Source organism: Lepidochelys olivacea (assembly GCF_965140295.1).
Source record: "Lepidochelys olivacea isolate rLepOli2 genome assembly, chromosome: 3".
In the NCBI taxonomy this organism is placed as follows: Eukaryota; Metazoa; Chordata; order Testudines; family Cheloniidae; genus Lepidochelys; species Lepidochelys olivacea.
In genome coordinates this window covers 15,415,549-15,437,612 of record NC_140413.1, presented here as the reverse complement: position 1 = coordinate 15,437,612, position 22,064 = coordinate 15,415,549, and the positions used below count along the sequence as shown (strand labels likewise).

General features: G+C 48.9%; 1 protein-coding gene and 1 long non-coding RNA gene across 3 annotated transcripts in view; one reads left to right on the top strand and one right to left on the bottom strand.

Annotated features, from left to right (window-relative positions):
• The window catches only part of CLIC5 (chloride intracellular channel 5), a 117,783-nt gene that overhangs the window by 67,074 nt on the left and 28,645 nt on the right, over positions 1–22,064 (top strand). For both annotated transcript variants that reach the window (XM_084622430.1, XM_084622431.1), the window contains exons 2-4: positions 14,634–14,743; positions 15,079–15,204; positions 16,601–16,707. In XM_084622430.1, the coding sequence (XP_084478556.1) occupies positions 14,634–14,743; positions 15,079–15,204; positions 16,601–16,707 (343 nt within the window). The remainder of the gene's footprint in view (positions 1–14,633; positions 14,744–15,078; positions 15,205–16,600; positions 16,708–22,064) is intronic.
• LOC311517535 overlaps positions 14,605–22,064 on the bottom strand; it is a 48,202-nt gene continuing 40,742 nt past the window's right edge. The window contains exon 3 of the long non-coding RNA XR_014710731.1: positions 14,605–14,735. This is a non-coding gene — a long non-coding RNA (uncharacterized lncRNA). The remainder of the gene's footprint in view (positions 14,736–22,064) is intronic.

Here is a 22,064-nt window from a genome sequence, read left to right as displayed (position 1 = left end):
TATGCTCTACTTAAGTCCCACATACTTTGTGTTGGTGCATGGGTGAATTTTAGCCTGCATCTGTATAAATGGACAGATGAACAAAATAGTGCATATCTGCCTAGTAGAAAGCACTAAAGATGCCACATACATCCTCATGAATGCTAAACACTGTTATATTTTCTCTGTGTATAGCAAGAGAACAGCCAATTTGTTTGTTAGATTTGTATTCACTTTGCTAGGAGGATTGGTCCAGATACTCCCATACAGAAACATTAATCCTAAAGTAAATCATTTGCCTACTGAGTGTCTTGACATGTGCTACAGACAGTGATACCAAGAAGCAAACCCTGAACCAAATTCTGGATCTGAAACTGAGGAGTGCTGAGCATCTGTAACTCAAACTGATTTCAATTAGAGTTATACATGTTCAGCACCTCTCAGGAGTAAGCTCTCTGCACTCACTTACACCTTGTGCAACACTATTGTCTTCAGTGGGGCTGAATGGGGTAGAAAGGTTTAATCCTGCAAAGCGCTGAGCATCTCTTAGGAGTTGCTGTGTTCCCTCGTAATCCCAGTGAAATCAATAGGCATTGCAGATGGTCAGCACTTCTCTTGTGGTGCTCAGCAACCTGTCGGATCAACTGTTGAACGAGGGTAGAATATGGCCTGAGGCCAACTGATTAGGTAGGAAATGCTCTCATATTATCATAAAGAAAACTCCTTTAGTCCATATATTACAATACCTGCAGGTTTGCCTGGCTTTTAATAGTGCAAATAAAGTAATGGAATTTCAATAAATAATTCAGCCACAGCTCCAGTTTCAGGTTCAGTGTTAACTTTCAGCACCTGGCTGCTGTTATTATTTGTTAGTCTGATACTCTGCTTTGAGGCATGGAAATTTGGCTGCAATTCATCAGCATTTGCAGAATATACAGCATGATGAGATCTCTGTCCCAGGCTCAGAGATTTTTAAGACATTTGAATTCCAGATGTGCACAGATTTACTTCTTACAAGGAACCTACATGCAGAAGTCCAGCACTATGCAGTGGGGACAAAAGCTCTTTGCATCATTACTGTGAACCTACTCGTGTATCTGCACCTCATCTCCCCTGGAAACAATAATCATTTTACTATAATTTGTATTACCAGTGCCGCTTTATCTGCTGACAGTGATCTGTCTCTAATCCTCATTTTCTACTGCTTTTTAATAAAAAATATTAAATCCATTTGGCTCTCAGCCTATAGGAATTTCTACAATAGAAACTATAGGTATGTCTACACTGCCATAAAACACCCGTGGCTGGCCTGGGTCAGCTGACTTGGGCTGGCAGAGCTCACGCTAAGGAGCTATAAAATTGCAGTTTGAACATTTGGGCTCGGCCTGGAGCCTGGTATCTCAGACCCCATAGAACCCGAATGCCCACAAGGTAATTTTATAGCCCTTTAGCCTGACCCCTGCAAACTCAAGTCAGCTGACCCAGGCCAGCCACAGGTGTTTTATGGCAGTGTAGCCATACCCTATGGTGCTCTATAAATACCCAAGACAGACTGCCTGACTGAAGGCTACAAGGCCTTCAAATCTTTTTCTCAGAGTTAGAGTCCTTTCATGGACATTTGATGGGCAGAAACTAGACAGATTTGTTTAAAAAAATTGAATCCAGCCCTTGCCTAGAACTGAATACTGATTCTGCTCCCACTGAAGTTGATGGAAGATTTGTCAATTGACTCCATGGGGAGCAGCAGCAGGCCCGGTGTGCCATTATTGTAGTCAATCAATGGGAGCTGTGCACAAAGTTCAAGGAAAGAATACAGGCCTGTGAGTGTAGCCTCCAAAAATCTGAAAACTTCATTAAATGTGTGCAGAGAATGAGCAGCAATTTAATGTTACTATATGCCAAGGCAGGGCGGGATGGTAGTGCTCTGAGTAAACAACTCATGATTTTATGCAAAGTACTTACAGCTTCCAATGCAAAAAAAAAAAAAAAATCTTAGTCACAATACAGCACAGCCATAGTGAAATATGATGCTTGAGTCAAAGTGCTGACCTTTATGACACTGGTTGTGATTAGTTTGTGTCTATTTCCTAGTGTGACGGCCCTCACTCAGGGTTGGTTGGTAGGGAAGCGCCGCCTAGAGGTCAGGGCATATGCTTGTGACCTGCAGGGGGGTTGTTGGTAGGGGAGCCCAGGCCCTCGCACTTCACCGGGCTCTGACGCAGGGCCCTTTGAGTGCAACAGCCCAGGATGCTTAAGGCTGCCCTCCCTAGACCACTTCCTTACCACCTCCCCGAGATTGTCCCTAAGTCACCATCTGAGGTAAGGCAGCGTGAGAATTGTCTGCTCATCCCAAGGCACCTCCTGGCGACTGTGTGTAGCGAGGTCATTCTCCTTTCTTCTCAGGGAGTAATTGCCTCCTTTGTCTGTATGGCCCAGCTTCCCAGGGCCAGCTCAGTCCAACACTTTCCCCCTGTTGGGGTAGTCCAAACAAAAAATAAAGGGGGATCAATCCTGTCCAGAGTTTGTGTGAGGGGGAGAGGGGAATGCTTCTTTCTCAGGCTGTCCCTGCAGAAGGTCCTCCCTAGCCTCAGGGAGGGACCTTTGGGCAGCTGTTTAGGGGGAGATTCTGCCTTCCATCAGCTCCTATCTCCTGCAGCTGCAGGTCTGCTCTCTTCTCTGGGCTGCCCCCAAAAGGCAAAGCAGCAGCTCATTTGCTACAGGTGTGGTGAGGCAAGGTTGGCTGGGCCCAGAATATTTCTTTAACCCCTTATTGCTCAGTGTGGGGTTTGTATATCCCATCACACTTGGGTATCACCATAATCCTGCCAGCCACAACCAGCTGTCCTCCCAGATCCCAGCAGCTGACCTTCCTTCCACCCAGTCAACCCCACACCCAAGAGCACAACTGTAAAAAGAGTCACCTCCCTCACTGGGCTGGGGTCTCTCATGACACCCAGTTCCCACCCTTCAGGGGCCTGCTTACTTCACCTCTGTGTGGGGGGAAAAGCAAAAGTTCAGGTCAGCACAAACCAAGCCCCTCCTGGAGTCAATAAGAAGGCAAAAAAGGTCTGAGGCATCACCTTATCACAGAGTGCCCACGTAGCCGCTTTGCTGGAGTCCTTATGGTTGGGTAACCAAGTCAGCCATTCCCTATTGGACTTACCCCTGTGGTTTGCTGGACTCCTCTTTGCTGGGCAGTTTCTGGCATGAGGGTTCCTCCCACTATTCTAGTCACACCCTTCACTGACTTCCCACCTTTGTGTGCTACAGCTTCCTCTTTTTGAAGGTCTCCCCCTACCATACCTGGCTGGCAGAGCTACCTTAGCATACAGAGCCTCCCCAGCCCTTTCTCTGTCAATACGGGGTTCATACACCCTGTCACAACAACTAATAAGAGAGAAAGAAAGAAAATTATATTTTACCAGTGGTGGTAAACCTACCAGTACATTAGTTAACTTGAGTGAAATCCTGGCACCGCTGAAGTCAATAGGAGTTTTGCCACTGGCTACAATGGAGCCAGGTATTCACCACTACAGTACAAATTTGTACCACTAGAGGGGCTTTTATTACCACTCTATGTCCAGGATAACTATAATGACGATCTTTCTAAAACATATGTTCTAGTTCAGCCACAATTTGTTGGCTTCATGCAGGAATTGCTGAGTGAAATCTATGGTCAGTGTTACACAAGAGGTCAGAAAAGAATATTATAATTGTCCCTTCTGGCCTTAAAAGCTATGTGTGAAATCCAAGCCCCACTGAAGTAAATGGCAAAATTCCCATTGACATCATTGGGCTAGGTTTTCACCCTATGAATCTGTGAAGGAGCAGAGAGAAGTGAGGGGCTATATCAGCATAATCCTAGCACTGAGAGCAAGGAGGATGGCTATATTGTGGTTACATTCAGGTAGCATTGATATTTATTTACCCAGGAACCTGCAGTGACTAGTGCATCTTCCTGTGTGGAGTCTAGCAGATACTGGGTTAGCACAGTTACTCTAGAGTGCCAGGAGTTGAGTTTTAATTTATCATTATGTATTTATTTAAATGATTCCATAAATATTTATGGCACTTTACAAACAATCAGAAATTACAGACAACTTTTCCTGGAGCAGCTCACAAACTAAGTAAGGCATAGGACAACGAGATGTGATAGCGGTGAAGTGTAAGGACAGGTTGAAGAATGTACAGGATAAGATTAGCTGCGTAAATTCCTTTGTAAATGTACAAATATTGTTTGCTGGGGTCATGGAATCTGTTCTCTTTCCACTTTTAAAACAGTTACAGGAGTGGGGTCAGTGCTGGGAAGCCAGATGAAAGAAGTGGCTTTTAAGGAAGTATCTGAAGAAGGACAGGGAAGATTGGGAGCAAAAAGAGTCAGGAAGTTGTTCCAGGTATAGAAGGCACCGTAGGAGAAAGCAGAGAGGCAGTGTGGTCTCGTGGATACGTCAAAGAATCATAGAAGATGAGGGTTGGAAGAGACCTCAGGAGGTCATCTAGTCCAACTCCCGGCTCAAAGCAGGACCAACCCCAGCTAAATCATCCCAGCCAGGGCTTTGTCAAGCCAGGCTTTAAAAAACTCTAAGGATGGAGATTCCACCACCTCCCTAGGTAACCCATCCCAGTGCTTCACCACCCTCCTAGTGAAATAGTGTTTCCTAATATCCAACCTAGACCTCCCCCACTGCAACTTAAGACCATTGCTCCTTGTTCTGTCATCTGCCACCACTGAGAATAGCCTAGCTCCATCCTCGTTGGAAACCCCCTTCAGGTAGTTGAAGGCTGCTATCAAATCCCACCCCCCTCACTCTTCTCTTCTGCAGACTAAATAAACCCAGTTCCCTCAGCCTCTCCTCTTATGTCATGTGCCCCAACCTCCTAATCATTTTTGTTGCCCTCCACTGGACTCTCTCCAATTTGTCCACATGCTTTCTGTAGTGGAGGGACAAAAACTGGATGCAATACTTCAGATGTGGCTTCATTAGTGCCAAATAGAGGGGAATAATCACTTCCCTCAATCTGCTGGCAACGCTCCTACTAATGCAGCCCAGTATGCCGTTAGCCTTCTTGGCAACAAGGGCACACTGTTGACTCATATCCAGCTTCTCATCCACTGTAACTATGAGGTCCTTTTCTGCAGAACTGCTGCCTAACCATTCAGTCCCCAACCTGTAGCGGTGCATGGGATTCTTCCGTCCTAAGTGCAGAACTCTGCACTTGTCCTTGTTGAACCTCATCAGATTTAATTTGGCCCAATCTTCCAATTTGTCTAGGTCACTCTGGACCCTATCCCTACCCTCCAGTGTATCTACCTCTCCCCGCAGCTTAGTGTCATCCCTGAATTTGCTGAGGCTGCAATCCATCCCATTATCCAGATCATTAATGAAGATGTTGAACAAAACTGGCCCCAGGACCGACCCCTGGGGCACTCATCTTGATACCGGCTGCCAACTAGACATTGAGCCATTGATCACTACCCATTGAGCCTGATGATTTAGCCAGCTTTCTATTCACCTTATAGTCCATTCATCCAATCCATACTTTTTTAACTTGCTGGAAAGAATACTGTGGGAGACCATATCTAAAGCTTTGCTAAATTCAAGATATATCATGTCCACCGCTTTCCCCATATTCACAGAGCCAGTTTTCTCATCATAGAAGGAAATCAGGTTGGTCAGGCATGATTTGCCCTTGGTGAATCCATGTTGACTATTCCTGATCACCTTCCTGTCCTCCAGGTGCTTCAAAATGGATTCCTTGAGGACCTGCTCCATGATTTTTCCAGGGTTTGAGGTGAGGCTGACTGGTGTGTAGTTCCCTGGATTCTCCTTCTTCCCTTTTTCCAAGATGGGCACTATATTTGCCTTTTTCCAATTGTCTGGGACCTCCCCCGGTCGCCATGAGTTTTCAAAGATAATGGCCAATGGCTCTGCAATCACATCAGCCAACTCTCTCAGCACCCTCGGATGCATTAGATCCGCCCCATGGGTTTGTGGATGTCCAGCTTTTCTAAATAGTCCTTAACCTGTATGGGCTCCTCCCAGCCCATGGATGGGCAGCCATGCAACCAGAAGCAGACAGAGACAGAGCCAGGCAGTTGCAGCAACAGTACAGAGCAGAACAGGGACTGCTGCTTCTGCAATATGGGAAACAGTACATTACATGAGAGGTGATGGGGACTGGGCAGTGGATAGGAAATGGATCCCAAGGTGCCAGAGCCAAAAAGGGGCCAGGCCAAGCTCTCTGATCATTGCCTGTCCACTATAAGTTGGGGCCCACCCAAATTTCCATTCCTAGCTATTCCATTGATCAGAAGGCCTGTGTCCTATTTCTGGCACGGCCAATGACCTTCCAGTCTGTTTTAGAATGTGTATATAAACCAATTAATAATGTTGACTGTTATCAAGATAAAGAAGGAGAGATTGATCAGAACAATATATTGACTCAAGACATGGTTCTCTTTTTATTTGGGTTTGCAGACCACTTGAGGTTCTCTTCTTTTTTTAAATAGTAGATGATCAATATAAGTGGGGATTGGAATGATACGTCCCGAATCCTGGCTGCAAAGAACACATCACAGTCTCTGAATTAGGGATAGGACAAACAGTAATTTTTGCTATTAGACTAAATACCAAATATTCTGTTCCTAGTTAACCCCTTTTACATCAGAAGTGGTTGACATCTTCATTACATTGCACTGACTCTGCCACGTAAACTATTTCCCCTTGTTTATTTCCCCCCCTACTGTTCTTGTCAACTGCTGGAAATGGCCCACCTTGATTATCACTGCAAAAGGTTTCCCCCACCCCCACTCTTCTGCTGGTAATAGCTCACCTTTCCTGATCACTCTTGTTACAGTCTGTATGGTAACACCCATTGTTTCATGTTCTCTGTGTATATAAAGTCTCCCCACTGTATTTCCCACTGCATGCATCCGATGAAGTGAGCTGTAGCTCACGAAAGCTTATGCTCAAATAAATTTGTTAGTCTCTAAGGTTTCGGAGTAACAACCATGTTAGTCTGTATTCACAAAAAGAAAAGGAGTACTTGTGGCACCTTAGAGACTAACCAGTTTATTTGAGCATAAGCTTTCGTAAGGTGCCACAAGTACGCCTTTTCTTTTTAGGTTCTTCACGTAAGCAACCTTAGCAGTATAATAGGGACAAAGCAGCATGGCTTCTAGAGCTTTTTTAATATACCAGAATTCTCTGAGAATCAGCAAAATAGTGGATAAAGGAGAACTGGTAGATCTAAGCCAACATTTTCAAAATTTGCTAATGGTTTTAAGTGCTTCAGTTTTGGGGTACCCAATTTGATATCTCTTAAAGGGGCCTGATTTTCAGGAAGTGTTAAGCACCCACCCTCTGAGAACTGGGCCTCTTTAAGGTGTCTCAGTTTAGGCAACCAGCCATGGAGGCACCCCAAACCACTAGTCACTTTTGAAAATCTTGGTCGCATTTTTTTTGATTTTCAAAAAGCCTTTGAGAACATTCTTCATGAGAGGCTTCTATGGCAATGAAACCCGCTGCTTTGAGGTGAGAGGTTAAATTATTGTAATGAATGAGAAACTTGTTAAGAGACAAAAAGCAAACAGTAGAAATAAATTCATCAAGGCGAAAGGTTAATAGCTTAATTGGCCACTATTATAGGTAGAGCTAAAAGTACTAATAGGCTTACCTGGAATGGCTGTGCCTGCATTCCTTTCTTACCATGCTGGACTCACAAAAGTAATAATAATACTTTACACTTTTATCTGAGGATCTGAAATCACTTCACAAATGGTAATTAATAAAGGCTGGCAAAATTCCTGGGAGCTGGATATTATTACCCTCTTTTTACAAACAAGGACCCTCAGGCACAGAGACTGAATGACTTGCTTAAAGTCACATAGGAAGCCATTTATCCCTGGTTCTTGATCCTGTGTCCAATCATACAGCCATCCTACTTTCCCCAAAGCTATGTTATAATGAGAGACTGTGCCTTTGCAAATTGTGAACTCAACCTTTGAAGGCATCTCCTTACATATGGTGAAAAATTCCCAGAGCAGGTTCAGCTTCCAGTGGCTTATCTCCTTCCCTCACATATTCTGAATGGGCGTCTCCCACAAAATGCATGTTCACTGGCTCTCTCCAACATGCCACTTAATTAACACTTTGATTATTAATTATGAGATTCAATGGTAACTCCTCAGGGAAGGATCAAGCCATCTGACTGTTCAGACTAGCATTCAGTTGAACAGCAAGGGTTAGAAAATGGCACTATTTGTGTATGAATAAGATCTGAAGAGAATAGTTCCTCACTATAAATACCTGAGGGATCTCCCAAATGCAGTTCTGCCCCTGTTAAGATCCTAAGGGCCACAGGTGTGCAGCGCCCTTACACACACACACAAAATTCTAAATGCTGCAGGAATGCAAATCAGCCAAGTGGCTAATAATGCTGACCAAGTTTGGTTTAAATGAATATAAAATATGTAGGGTTTTGGGACCAAATATGAACACCACTGTTGGCTGGCTTTTGTGGAGCTGGCTGAAGAACCTCAGCTCTTCCTTTTTGTTACTCTCCCTCCAGTTTCTCTAGCAAATATTCCATTCCTATTTGGCACATCCACCAATGGTGCCATTTCCAAGTATATGTATTTTTTCAGGATTGTTAGAGGAAATTCCAAGCAACAAGAGCTGAAGTCTTGGAAGGAGTCCAACAAAGTTTAAACGTTAAATTGAGAATGTATTGCTATTATAGGCTCCTGTTCAGGAAAGTACTTGAATACATGCTTAACTCCTATTGAAGTTAATGGGACTTAAGTACATGCATGAAGACAAGCATATAGTTACCCTGTATTTCAGCTCATAGTTAAATGCTTTCAAGAACCGGGGTTACAGTCAACGAGAAAGTCCTGTCTTACACAATGCCTATGATACCCGATTAAGTTCTTAATGGAGACCTAACAGTACCACACTATGAATATCCCCTTCTTAGCTTGTCTCTCCATTGATGGCACTCCAAACAGCACACTGGCTTTAATATTTGGACAAGAACATCTTACAGAAAAAACACTAAAAGCTCTTCACTACAGGAATGCATTGGCATGCTTGAGCTCATCTTGTAAATATTTAATATGGCACAATAAATAGGACATTTCCTGGCTTGGTCTACATTTCAGATAGGGTTTTTACTTCCCCCTGGGGTTCTAAGAGTAACTAGAGTAAGTGTCAAAAGGCAGACTCCTTCCCAATTATAAAACAGAGAGGGCGTAATGCTGTGTAGCATGAAATTAGATTTTGATAGTAAGAATGATAAAACTGAATCTCTCGTTAATCCTCACCAGGAAATATGTAGATCAATTAGTGTTCCTGTTTCTGCTAACTTGTTAAAATCCCTTTGAAAAAGAAAATTATATGAGCATCATCAAAAACATCTGCATACAAGCCCCAGTGTCCAAAGGGACCTGAAAAAAACTTCATACCATTATGCAGAATGATCCCAGTACAGTGAAAAATTAAAACACAAGGAGATAAGATGGCTCTGAATACATCCTGATCCTCCAGAAATCCAGCACTTTCCAATATTCTGCTACAATACTTAAACTGGATGCTTAGTCATTTTTATTACCATAATTAATGACAGTATTGCTTTGCCTTTCAAGTTGTTGCTTTCTGGGAATAATTGGAAGTGAAGCTGCATGGTTTTTTTAAGGTTAATTAAAATAATGTTCATTTCCCTCTGTGAGATGGTATATCAGAGTGGGCACACCAGCTGGACTATTTCAGGAACGAGTGAGAGAGCCTATTACATTTACTAGATATAATAGCTTGCACTTAGAGAGAGTCTGTTGATCACAGTTATTAACTACATTGGACAGCGGTTGGGGTCTCTAGGTACTGACTGATACTATTAATAAATACTTGAATCAGGCTCAAAGTTACTGACACCTGTTTTTAAACCCACCTGATTTTGTTCTTCAGTGAATTACCAACCCCCCTGCTCTCCTCTACCCTGCATTGTAGAATTAATAAAATAAAAGTAGCTGAACTATGTACGGAGGAGTCTCCTATATGTAATAGGACAGAACATCCCATTCATTCTTCCCCGACCCACTTAGAGGCAAGCAGCTGGTGAGATGGTGGAGTTGTCCTAATATGTTTATACTGAGTTCCAGGGGAGGACCCTCTTGTAATTGGACTTTTAGTATTTAAGAATCTGGAGGGTAATCAGAAAAATAACAGACACCTTTTACTAGCAGTTAAATTCCTCTGAGTTTAATTGACACCACATGAGCAAACTGGGATGTTTCAAAGATGGAGGGAGACAGTTCTAGAGAAATCCCACTCCCCACAAACTCTATAGTATTATCAAGTTATAAGCAGTAAGAGTCTGATCCTGCAAACCTTAAAGTACTCATTAATCACATGAGTAAGGATCACTCATATGCATTAAGATATGCAAGGTCAGGCCCTTATTCACTAGAACATATAGGCATTGGCTGATCAGTGTTTCTGAGGGCAAGAAGTGATTTCTGAGCAGTCATGAGAGCTTTGTTACCCTTCCATAGATATATCCCTTACACTCCAGATACTTTAAGAAATATAAATTTCCAGAAAATTTTAGCTTAGCTCCTGAACCACCAACATACAATCCCCAAATACAACCCCAGTCACCATCAGGAAAAAAGTGTGAGCATTAAATCTGGTGAGGAAACATCTATCGTCAAGTTTCTGTCTTATGAATGAATGTCTGATCCACTTCACTATGCAATAGAGACCACGTATGCAGTTGCTTTTCTATGGCAAATTCAATTTGAATAGCAGCAAGAACAAATCTAATTTCTTCAATTTGCCAGTTATTAGCCTCTCTCTTCCTTGTCCACTGCGTTGGCTTTTTATTTGAACTAAAATGGTATTTATTCTCTATGTTGTCCTAGACAAGTATATAATGGGCTTTTATTTAATTGATATGTAGATGCTATCATGCAAACTTACTCAATCTGAGCAAGCCTCGAAGCTCCCTTCTCTTCCTGGCATATTAATAGACTTCACAAATGATCCAAGAATGTCCGGCTTGCCCTCTGAAGTTATTACCTATGTAAGGTTTTTTATCTTGTTCTGACTGTTGCATATTAAAATACTGGCTGCTATTATTAGTAATGAGGGAAGACTCACTGAACTAACAGAACCTTGCCTATATTTTCTGCAAAGAGAGAATTTTGTTATGTGCACCAGTACAAAGGTGATGTGTGGCAGGCCTGGGCCGGGCTGAGGAAGGGGCTCCTCTACCCCGGCTGCAGGAAATCCGGGGCAGGTCCACGCTGGGGCTGGCGGGGTGGGGCGCCTCTCCCCGCTGCAGCCCTGAGCCCCTGTGCAGGGCTTACTAGGCAGCTGTGTGGCCGCGTAGCTTAGAGGGAACTTAGGTGGGTTCTACTGTCCACTTTGCCACTGACAGGCTGTGTGACCTGTGGTGACATTTCACAACCACTTCGCACAAAGGGCTGGGCAACAGTGAATCAGACACAATGGAATTAATAAACCAGTGTAAACGAGACATATGTAAGGCCCATTGTCTACACTGATCTCTCCTTGGACTCAGTGGCCATTATATTGTTCTCCAAATGTTTATCCATATAATAGGCTGGCTGTAGCTTCAGTGGAATTGCCATGATATTCAGGAGAGGAGAATTTGGCTTCAGGCCAGCATATCCACTTATAGCACTACCCTCATTTCAGGAAAAGTAAGAAGTTAACAGGCACTGGCGCTGGTTTAATGGGTGTAATTTCACAATAATTACTTGGGTCCAACAACGTGGAAGTGCCCAGTTTTCCATGGTAACTCAGTGTCTGATCTTACCATGCAATTTGCAGAACAGAAATAACTATGTTATGTTGCAGAGCTGTGCAAAACTGGGCTACTCCACTTCCCAGGGATTTGTGCAAATGTATTTCCTTCAGCTTTACCCCAGGTTCTGCTATCCAAACCAAACCTTCAGATTTGAATGTCTTCAAACTCAGAGTGTTTTAATCTGAACCTAGATCCAAATTAGAGTTTTTCAAATGGCCCCTATCTTCCTAAAAGACTGGAAAAATCAATTGGAATTTAGCAGATTGAGTCAATCTAATGTCTCTGCAAACACAGGCTCACCTTAAAATGAGCCCTGGTCACCTGAAAGGTTCATGACCTTTAGCAGCAAATCTTTCAACAAAACAGCCCAAGTTTGGAAAAACCAGCCAAGTTCTATCTGGTTTCTGGTTGTATTGCAAATGTAAGGGGACCATTGTCCCCTTACTAAAACTCAGTGTGGGTTTTTTTGGTTGGCTAGCTCTGAGTACCAAAAGGAAGGGGAAGGATCGATGGGAAATCAGGACCCTGAGACTGACAGTCCCTGGAAACAATAGGGAGAGGCCAGTCCTCCAAGTCAGACTGATTGACAGGGCAGGCAGCCTAATAAAGGAGTTGGGACTCAGAGGCCAGGGGGATCCCATCCTCCATGTGATTGAGCTGGAATTGCCCGGAACAGGGTGGGGCTGAGCTAAGGAGAGAGCAGGGGCCCAAGCTGAGCTGGGGAGTAGAGTCTACCAGCCAGAAAACTAGAGAAGCAGCCCAGGAAGCAGGCCAGTGCTGGAGCAGAGCCACAGAAGCAGTCCAGAGAGCAGACCTGTGCTGGGAGCAGAGCTATAGCAACTAGAGCCAGAGGATCAGAAAAGCAGCCCAGGGGGCTGGAGGCAGAGCAGCATCAGTGCTGAGGCAGAGCGGAGCTGGAGCTGGGGCAGTCTAGAGCCGGGTGCGGTGAGCAGCCAGCTGGATAGAGTGCGGGGAGACACCCCAGCCAAGATGCCTTGCAGGCCAGACTTGGGGGGGGGGGCAGGGATTGTAATCCTGATGGGGGTGGGGGCTGACGCTGGGAAGAAGGGTCCTGCCACATAGAGCCTGAAGGCATGTGGCCACTGTCAGAGCATAGAGCAAGTGTCTTGCCCGCAGCATCCCTGCAGCACAGCCAGGGCCTGAGAAGGAGGCCTGGGATGTGTGAGGAGCAGACTCTGAACTTCCCTTATATTCCAGAGTCTGCTGGTTGTGATGTCCCAGTGCCACAGAGCGGAGTTATGTGTTTTCCTTTTAAACTTTCCCATTTTTTCCTTATCTTTTTAAAAATTGATTGCTGTTTAATAAATTGTATTTGCTTTGAACTGTATGTAATGATCAGTGGGTCAGGGAAGCTTCCAGTGCAGAGAGAGCACCCCAGAGTGGGGACACTCTAGCCCTTGCCCTAAGTGACCACAACAAGATTGGGGATCGAACCCTCCAGGAATCCTGGGCCTGGCCTTGTTGGGGCCATGAGGACTCTGCCACACAGGAGAGTGGAAGGGGAGCCCTCGAGGGCAGGGAGGCCTCTGGGTAAAGGGAGTGGGAGCGAGGACTCAGATCCTTTCACTAGCCCACTTCACCAGGTAGTGTATAAGCCAGGAAAGTTCCCACAATAGCGGGACTATTTCCCCGCCTACACAAACCTTTTGCAGAGCTATAGTAATTAGAAGTGATTCCTGCTCTAGAACACACTAATGCTGCCTCTCAGCTTCAGTACCAAGGAGACAAAACTTGCAAACTTATGACAGTAATGCAATATTTTTTCAAAAGAAAAGAACACGTATTTGCTAAATTATTTAATCACCCATATCCCAGACATACTCTGTATGCATAAATCAGTTATTCAACCCATATGAGTAAACAAGGGAAGGTTGGTTGCTTCACCAGAATCATAAGAATCTTTTAAACACTATGATACCACAAATTAAAATTAAGTTTATCAAAACCATTATCATCCTGAAAGCTTTGGCCACCCTGGTAATTATTATGCAAGGATGTTGACCTTGGATACAGTTTTTGCTCAGCTTAGCCAGTGTTATTTATATCTTTACATGGCTAAAGACCATAAACTTCTGAAGGAAAAAACAGGCCATTTCCTCAATGCTAAGACTAGCAGTTTTTTATTGTCTTGCAGCTGTTTGTAAGAAACTCAATAGCTACTAGGGATGGGCACAGACTGGAACTCTGGTGAAGACATCTCCCTTGAACTCTGCAAAAGTTCAGATTTTGGTCTGGATCCAAATGTCTTAGTTTGAGCCCTATTTCTTCTATTGATGTAAACTAGAACTCCAGATCCAAATATCCCTGGATGTTGGAAATGCTTGGATTCTGATTTGGAGGTCTTCTCCTGGATCCTTTTTTAGTAGGGACTGTGGGGCAGAGCCTCCGTTAGTGTGAAAGTGTCATAGGTCCATCGAAGTCCCGTGACAATGACAATCTACATCAGCTGAAGACCTGCCCCTGAGTTTTCTAACAGCTCTGTTACACAGCCTATTTTATGTGGAAAGGGAAAATTAAGAGTCTATACAATGTTCCAGAAACTAGCTAAACAATGGCTAGGGACCCACTTTCCCTAGCCAGACCTTGTGTCATGATAGGGGCTAGGATATTCACTCAAACTACTGGCCAAAGCTAAGCCTGGAGTAATTCCATTACTCTGTTGGTGATAACCTACAGTGCTGTTGCCTAGTATCGTTTATTTTCAGTCTGGTAATTTTTATGTCGATATCCAGTTTTCCCTCTCATGGGATGTGAGCAGAGTCCATAGTGCATACTCATTATTTTCCCTTTCTTTTCCCTAGGCTGGTATTGATGGAGAGAGTATTGGGAACTGTCCTTTTTCACAGCGTCTCTTCATGATCCTCTGGCTCAAAGGGGTTGTATTTAATGTCACCACAGTTGACCTGAAAAGGTAACAAGTTATTGGTTAATTTATTTGAAAACCATCACAATAGCCCATAGTTTGCTCTTTATTCGAAAGACACTCCCCCTCCCATTGGCTTCAGTGGGCTTTGCATCAGGCACATAGTGCCAAAGACACACGACAGAGCAGTTGAGATTCAGTTTCTTGATTATTTGTAGAAAAAAATTATTTTGTGTATTAAATAGGACTCTTTCAAAATACTGTGAATACTGAATGAAATAAGGGGGTACAAGTGACTGGTTTCCTGAGTGCCATGAACATCAGTGGGGCTCTATGATAATAAATGTCTGGTGATAACATGAATTTTCCTTGTCTCTCTGCAGAAAGCCAGCTGATCTACACAATTTGGCCCCTGGAACCCACCCGCCATTCTTGACTTTTAATGGAGAGGTCAAGACAGATATCAACAAAATCGAAGAGTTCCTGGAGGAGATGCTTGCACCTCCAAAGTAACAAATTGTGCTTTACTGTCAGAGTTTATTAGGAATGGAGCTTATAAGAAGCTCCCAGTCCTGCAACTGGAATAGTCTTTACCCATAGAACAGTCCAGCTGACTTCACTGGTTCTGCTTGCATGTGTAAAGACTGCTTGTATGATTAATACTTGCAGGATGTTTTCTCCTAACACACAGCACAACACTCTGTTCAAAACCTTGGTGAGACCGAAACTGGAATAGTGTGTCCGTTTGTGGTGTCCACATTTTAAAAAGGATATTGAAAAATTGGACTGGATGTAGAGAAGAGCACCACAAATTATTTGAAGGCTGGAGAAAATGCCTTATAGTGAGAGACTAAGGGAATTCAATATGTTTAGTTTAGCAAAAAAGAAGATTGAGAGGTGACTTGTCTACAATGTCTAAATAGCTTCATAGCAAGAAAATACCAGGTACTAAAAGGATTTATAATCTAGGGGTGAAAGGCATGGCAAGAAATGAAAGCCAGACAAATTCAAGATAGAAATAAAGCACAAATATTTAACAGAGAGGGTGATTAATCATTGGAACACACTACCAAGAGTAGTGGTAGATTCCCCATCTCTTGATATCTTCAGATCAAGACTGGATGCCTTTCTGGGAGATCTGCTTTAGCCAAACCCAAATTATTGGTCTCAAAACAGGAGTAACTGGGTGAAATTATTTGGCTTGTGCTATACAAGAGGTTGTATTAATGAACTAATGGTCCCTTCTGACCTCAAGTTCTATGAATCTGAAAAATGTCTAGCTGCATAAAAGGATGTTTTCACCTTCTATTGACTCATCAGCTGTTGGCCAGTGCTGGATGCAGGAGATCAGATATGCATCCTTATGTTAACTTCAGTGGGCTTTGGATCAAGCCCTTAATCTGCTCTGGTCTTTCAAATCAATATGCTCCTTTGTAACAGATGTCTCTTTAAAAAAACCACACACAATCAAAACTCCACATTCGTCCCCCTTTGTTATACTAATACTCCTTGCTGTTACATTCTAGGCTATATTTTCAGCACCGGGAATTAAGCACAGGTCTGCCATTGATAATAGAGGGAGTTTGCTGCCAAACTCCCCCACACCCTGCTAGAAATCTATGCCTCTTTCTGATTTAAGGCCACTGTACCTTGGCTGCTGTTCACATTAAGCGCTTGTCATAAAACCATCACCATGTAACTCTCCAAATGCCTGGCTTCCCAGGACAGCAGTATTATTAAAAGGGGTTTGCCAAGCTGTCCTGCTGAGATAAATGACAGCCATAATTACAGTTCCGGGAATAGGGATATTTTCCCCCCCTCTTTCTCTAAACAGCATTTGTGATTATCAGTATATTGTTGGTAACAATAGAACATTATTTTCCAGACTGCTCCTCTCCTTTTCAGGTACCCCAAGCTGGCTGCTACACATCATGAATCAAACACTGCGGGGATAGATATCTTCTCCAAATTCTCTGCATACATAAAAAACACCAAGCAGCAGGACAACACTGGTGAGTAGGGTGCACTACCAAGTCTTTGCAAGGAGGTTTCACACTTAAAAAAATGAAGCACATTGTCATTCATATATTTCATGTCATTGGCATATTCTAAGATGTGCCCAAATAGCGTAAGGTATCATTGCCAATCAGTTTGGGCCAGTGAATGTAAAGGAGTTACTCCAAATTTGCACAAGCCTAATCAAGATCAGGAGCTGCTTCCAAGGGTCTCAGGATTGTGTTTAGTTGGCACAGCTGGTTTGCTGTCGTAGCCTTCACAATAGTGACATCTTATTGAAAAATTAATTAGGAGAAGGGAGTGATCTGATTTGGCTTCTTAGCCTGTGTTATTGCAGTGGAGAAGCCCCAGACCTCCTCTTTAAAGCATTCACACAGAAGTGTCAAAAATAAACAAACACCCCTTAGTACCTCTATGACACGCACCGCTTGAGCTAAAGCTATGACCTCAGCTCAGTGCAGCTACAGTTCTCCTCCATTCTCCTCTCCCGCCAGAGAGCCAGATCCTCAGCTGGTGTCAATTGGTCTATACCAGTGGTCCCCAAACTTCTCAGGATCACGCCCCCCCTTACCAGGGCCGGGAGTGGGGTTGTGGCTTCAGGGGAAATGTGGACAGGGGTAGGGGGACCGAGGCTGGGGCTCCAGCTGGGAGTGGCGGCAGGGCTGGGAGTGGAGACCCACCCGGGGCCAGCAGCTGGGGCCCCATGTGCAGGGCCAGGAGTGGAGCTCCAGGTGTGGGGCCAGCAGCCAGGCCCGGGGCTGGGGCCAGGAGCAGAACTGGGTGGCACTCCCTCCCCGCCTCCCATGCGGGCTGGCCCAGACCTCAGCCCCCTGAACTTTCCTCCGTGACCCCTAAGGGGGCGTGCCCCACACTTTGGGGACCTCTGATCTAATTTACACCTGCTGAAGATCTGGCAGAGTGTTTTCAATCACTCTTCAGGTTGCACCTTACCTGAGAATGTAAAGTCTGCTGGGCAGATTCTGTGTTTTCTATTTGTCTGTTAAGCACCATGCACGTGTGTTGCTTATCAGATGGGAAGGTTAATCTTGTGGTTAGATTCGAGAGATGTATGTTCGGGTCCCAGCTCAGCCACAGATTCCCTGTGTGACTTTGTAGTTAGGGTACATTGTGATGGGACACACCCCACAAGCCTAAGGAGTGTCCATGCTCACAAGCAGTGCCAATTAAGTGCACCTGCAAACCATGCTCTACCTGGAGAAGGGGAACTTGAAACGGTGAAGCTGGCCAGAGAGTGGAGAGGCAGGAAAAGAAGTTTGCCCAAGAAGAGAGGCTGCTAGAGAGCCCAGAAGCCGTGGAAGCCCAGCCCAGCCCAAGGCAGTGGCTAGCCTTCACTCCCGTCCCCGTTTAGGACCACTATCTCCCTGAACAGCACAAAAGCAGCTGGACTAGAGGCTGAGGATTGAGGCACAGATTTCAGTGGGCATTAGGTGACTAAATACCTTTGAGAAGCCAGGCCAGAGCCCTTAAGTTCACGGCACATCCCTGATGAGTCATGTTTTACTTTCTATCACTTCAGTCCTGTCTTAGGTAAAAATGAAATCAGGGAGGTATGCCCTCCTCTGCCTTCCCTGGACAGTCAGCTTAGTTGTGAAACCTCTCTTTGTCACACACATACCTCTGCCCCACCCTCTTCCTGTAAGCACAAGGTCCACCAGTAAAACCCCAGGTCCATAGGTGGCAGGTATAATAGGCCAGGAGAACCTGAGCCCCCCCAGTGCAGCCTGTGTCGACCTGCCGTAGGATACCTGGGCCATGGTGGCCCCGCTTGCACTCCATCTCTTCCCGTCCCTGCTCTGCCCCTTCCCTGAGGCCCCCACCATCAGCCACTGCCTGGCTGAGTCCCTCCTCTCCACCACTCCTGCCCCTTCCATGCAAGGCTCCCGCTGCCCCACGCCCCTCCTCTATCCCCCTCCCCCACAAGGTGCCCCCCTGCCCACCATATCCCTCCTCTCCTCCCCCTCCTCTCCTGCAAGGTCCCCCCGCCTGCCATATCCGTCCTCTCCTCCCTGCAAGGTCCCCCCGCCCGCCGTATCCCTCCTCTCCTCCCCCTCCTCTCCTGCAAGGTCCCCCCGCCTGCCATATCCGTCCTCTCCTCCCTGCAAGGTCCCCCCGCCCGCCGTATCCCTCCTCTCCTCCCCCTCCTCTCCTGCAAGGTCCCCCCGCCTGCCGTATCCGTCCTCTCCTCCCCGCAAGGTCCCCCCGCCCGCCGTATCCCTCCTCTCCTCCCCGCTCCTCACCAGCAAGGTCCCCCTGCCTGCTGCATCCCTGCGGGCAGTGGAGGCCTCGCACGGGAGAGGGGTGGAGCAGAGAGGGATGTAGGGAGTGACAGGTGGCGGGGGCCGCATGGGAGAGTCAGGGAAGAGAGGAGGGATGCAGGGAGTGGCAGGCGGCAGGGACCTTGCAGGGGAGGCAGGGAGGAGAGGAGGGACGCAGGGAGTGGCAGGCAGGAGGGGCTTGGTGGGGGGGGGTTGGAGGAGAGGAGGGACACAGGGAGCGGCAGGCAGCTGGCACCTCGTGGGGGAGGGGGTGGAGGAGAGGACGGACGTGGAGAACGGCAGGCGATGGGGACTTGGCGGGGGAGGAGATGGAGGAGAGGACGGACGTGGGGAGCGGCAGGCGGCGGGGGCTTGGTGGGGGAGGGGGTGGAGGAGAGGAGGGACGTGGGGAGCGGCAGGCGGCGGGGGCTTGGTGGGGGAGGGGGTGGAGGAGAGGACGGACGTGGGGAGCGGCAGGAGGCGGGGGCTTGGTGGTGGAGGGGGTTGGAGGAGAGGACGGAGGTGGGGAGCGGCAGGCGGCGGGGGCTTGGTGGGGGAGGGGGTGGAGGAGAGGAGGGACGTGGGTAGCGGCAGGCGGTGGGGGCTTGGTGGGGGAGGGGGTTGGAGGAGAGGAGGGACACGGGGAGCGGCAGGAGGCGGGGGCTTGGTGGGGGAGGGGGTTGGAGGAGAGGAGGGACGTGGGTAGCGGCAGGCGGTGGGGGCTTGGTGGGGGAGGGGGTTGGAGGAGAGGAGGGACACAGGGAGCGGCAGGAGGCGGGGGCTTGGTGGGGGAGGGGGTGGAGGAGAGGACGGACGTGGGGAGCGGCAGGCGGTGGGGGCTTGGCGGGGGAGGGGGTGGAGGAGAGGAGGGACACGGGGAGCGGCAGGAGGCGGGGGCTTGGTGGGGGAGGGGGTTGGAGGAGAGGAGAGACACGGGGAGCGGCAGGAGGCGGGGGCTTGGTGGGGGAGAGGGTTGGAGGAGAGGAGGGACACGGGGAGCAGCAGGCAGCTGGCACCTCGCACAGGAGGGGGTGGAGGAGAGGACGGACGTGGGGAGCGGCAGGCGGCGGGGGCTTGGTGGGGGAGGGGGTGGAGGAGAGGACGGACGTGGAGAGCGGCAAGAGACAGGGGCTTGGTGCGGGAGGGGGTGGAGGAGAGGATGGACGTGGGGAGTGGCAGGAGGCGGGGGCTTGGCGGGGGAGGGGGTGGAGGAGAGGATGGACGTGGGGAGCGGCAGGCGGTGGGGGCTTGGCGGGGGAGGGGGTGGAGGAGAGGAGGGACACGGGTAGCGGCAGGCGGCGGGGGCTTGGTGGGGGAGGGGGTGGAGGAGAGGATGGACGTGGGGAGTGGCAGGAGGCGGGGGCTTGGTGGGGGAGGGGGTTGGAGGAGAGGAGGGACGTGGGGAGCGGCAGGCGGCAGGGGCTTGGTGGGGGAGGGGGTGGAGGAGAGGATGGACGTGGGGAGTGGCAGGAGGCGGGGGCTTGGCGGGGGAGGGGGTGGAGGAGAGGAGGGACACGGGGAGCAGCAGGAGGCGGGGGCTTGGTGGGGGAGGAGGTTGGAGGAGAGGAGGGACACGGGGAGCAGCAGGCAGCTGGCACCTCGCACAGGAGGGGGTGGAGGAGAGGACGGACGTGGGGAGCGGCAGGCGGCGGGGGCTTGGTGGGGGAGGGGGTGGAGGAGAGGACGGACGTGGGGAGCGGCAGGCGGCGGGGGCTTGGTGCGGAAGGGGGTGGAGGAGAGGATGGACATGGGGAGTGGCAGGAGGCGGGGGCTTGGCGGGGGAGGGGGTGGAGGAGAGGAGGGACACGGGTAGCGGCAGGCGGTGGGGGCTTGGTGGGGGAGGGGTGGAGGAGAGGAGGAACACAGGGAGCGGCAGGAGGCGGGGGCTTGGTGGGGGAGGGGGTTGGAGGAGAGGAGGGACACGGGGAGCGGCAGGAGGCGGGGGCTTGGTGGGGGAGGGGGTTGGAGGAGAGGAGGGACACGGGGAGCGGCAGGAGGCGGGGGCTTGGTGGGGGAGGGGGTTGGAGGAGAGGAGGGACACGGGGAGCGGCAGGAGGCGGGGGCTTGGTGGGGGAGGGGGTTGGAGGAGAGGAGGGACACGGGGAGCAGCAGGCAGCTGGCACCTCGCACAGGAGGGGGTGGAGGAGAGGACGGACGTGGGGAGTGGCAGGAGACGGGGGCTTGGCGGGGGAGGGGTTGGAGGAGAGGAGGGACACGGGGAGCGGCAGGCGGCGGGGGCTTGGTGGGGGAGGGGGTTGGAGGAGAGGAGGAACACAGGGAGCGGCAGGCGGCGGGGGCTTGGTGGTGGAGGGGGTTGGAGGAGAGGAGGGACACGGGGAGCGGCAGGAGGCGGGGGCTTGGTGGGGGAGGGGGTTGGAGGAGAGGAGGGACACGGGGAGCGGCAGGAGGCGGGGGCTTGGTGGGGGAGGGGGTTGGAGGAGAGGAGGGACACGGGGAGCAGCAGGCAGCTGGCACCTCGCACAGGAGGGGGTGGAGGAGAGGACGGACGTGGGGAGCGGTAGGAGGCGGGGGCTTGGTGGGGGAGGGGGTTGGAGGAGAGGAGGGACGTGGGGAGCGGCAGGCGGCGGGGGAGGGGGTGGAGGAGAGGACGGACGTGGGGAGTGGCAAGAGGCGGGGGCTTGGTGGGGGAGGGGGTGGAGGAGAGGATGGACGTGGGGAGTGGCAGGAGGCGGGGGCTTGGCGGGGGAGGGGGTGGAGGAGAGGAGGGACACGGGTAGCGGCAGGCGGTGGGGGCTTGGCGGGGGAGGGGGTGGAGGAGAGGAGGGACACGGGGAGCGGCAGGCGGCGGGGGCTTGGTGGGGGAGGGGGTTGGAGGAGAGGAGGAACACAGGGAGCATCAGTGGCTTTGCAGGGCAGGCAGGGAGGAGAGGAGGGGTGCAGGGAGTGGCAGGCAGCAGGGGTCTCACAGGGCTGGAGGAGAGGAGGGACGCGGGCAGCTGCAGGCAGGTGGGAGTGGAGGAGAGGAGGGACGCAGGGAGCTGCAGGTAGGCGGGTGCCTCACGGAGGAAACAGGGATGAGAGGAGGGACGTGGGGAGTAACAGGCTGCAGGGATCTC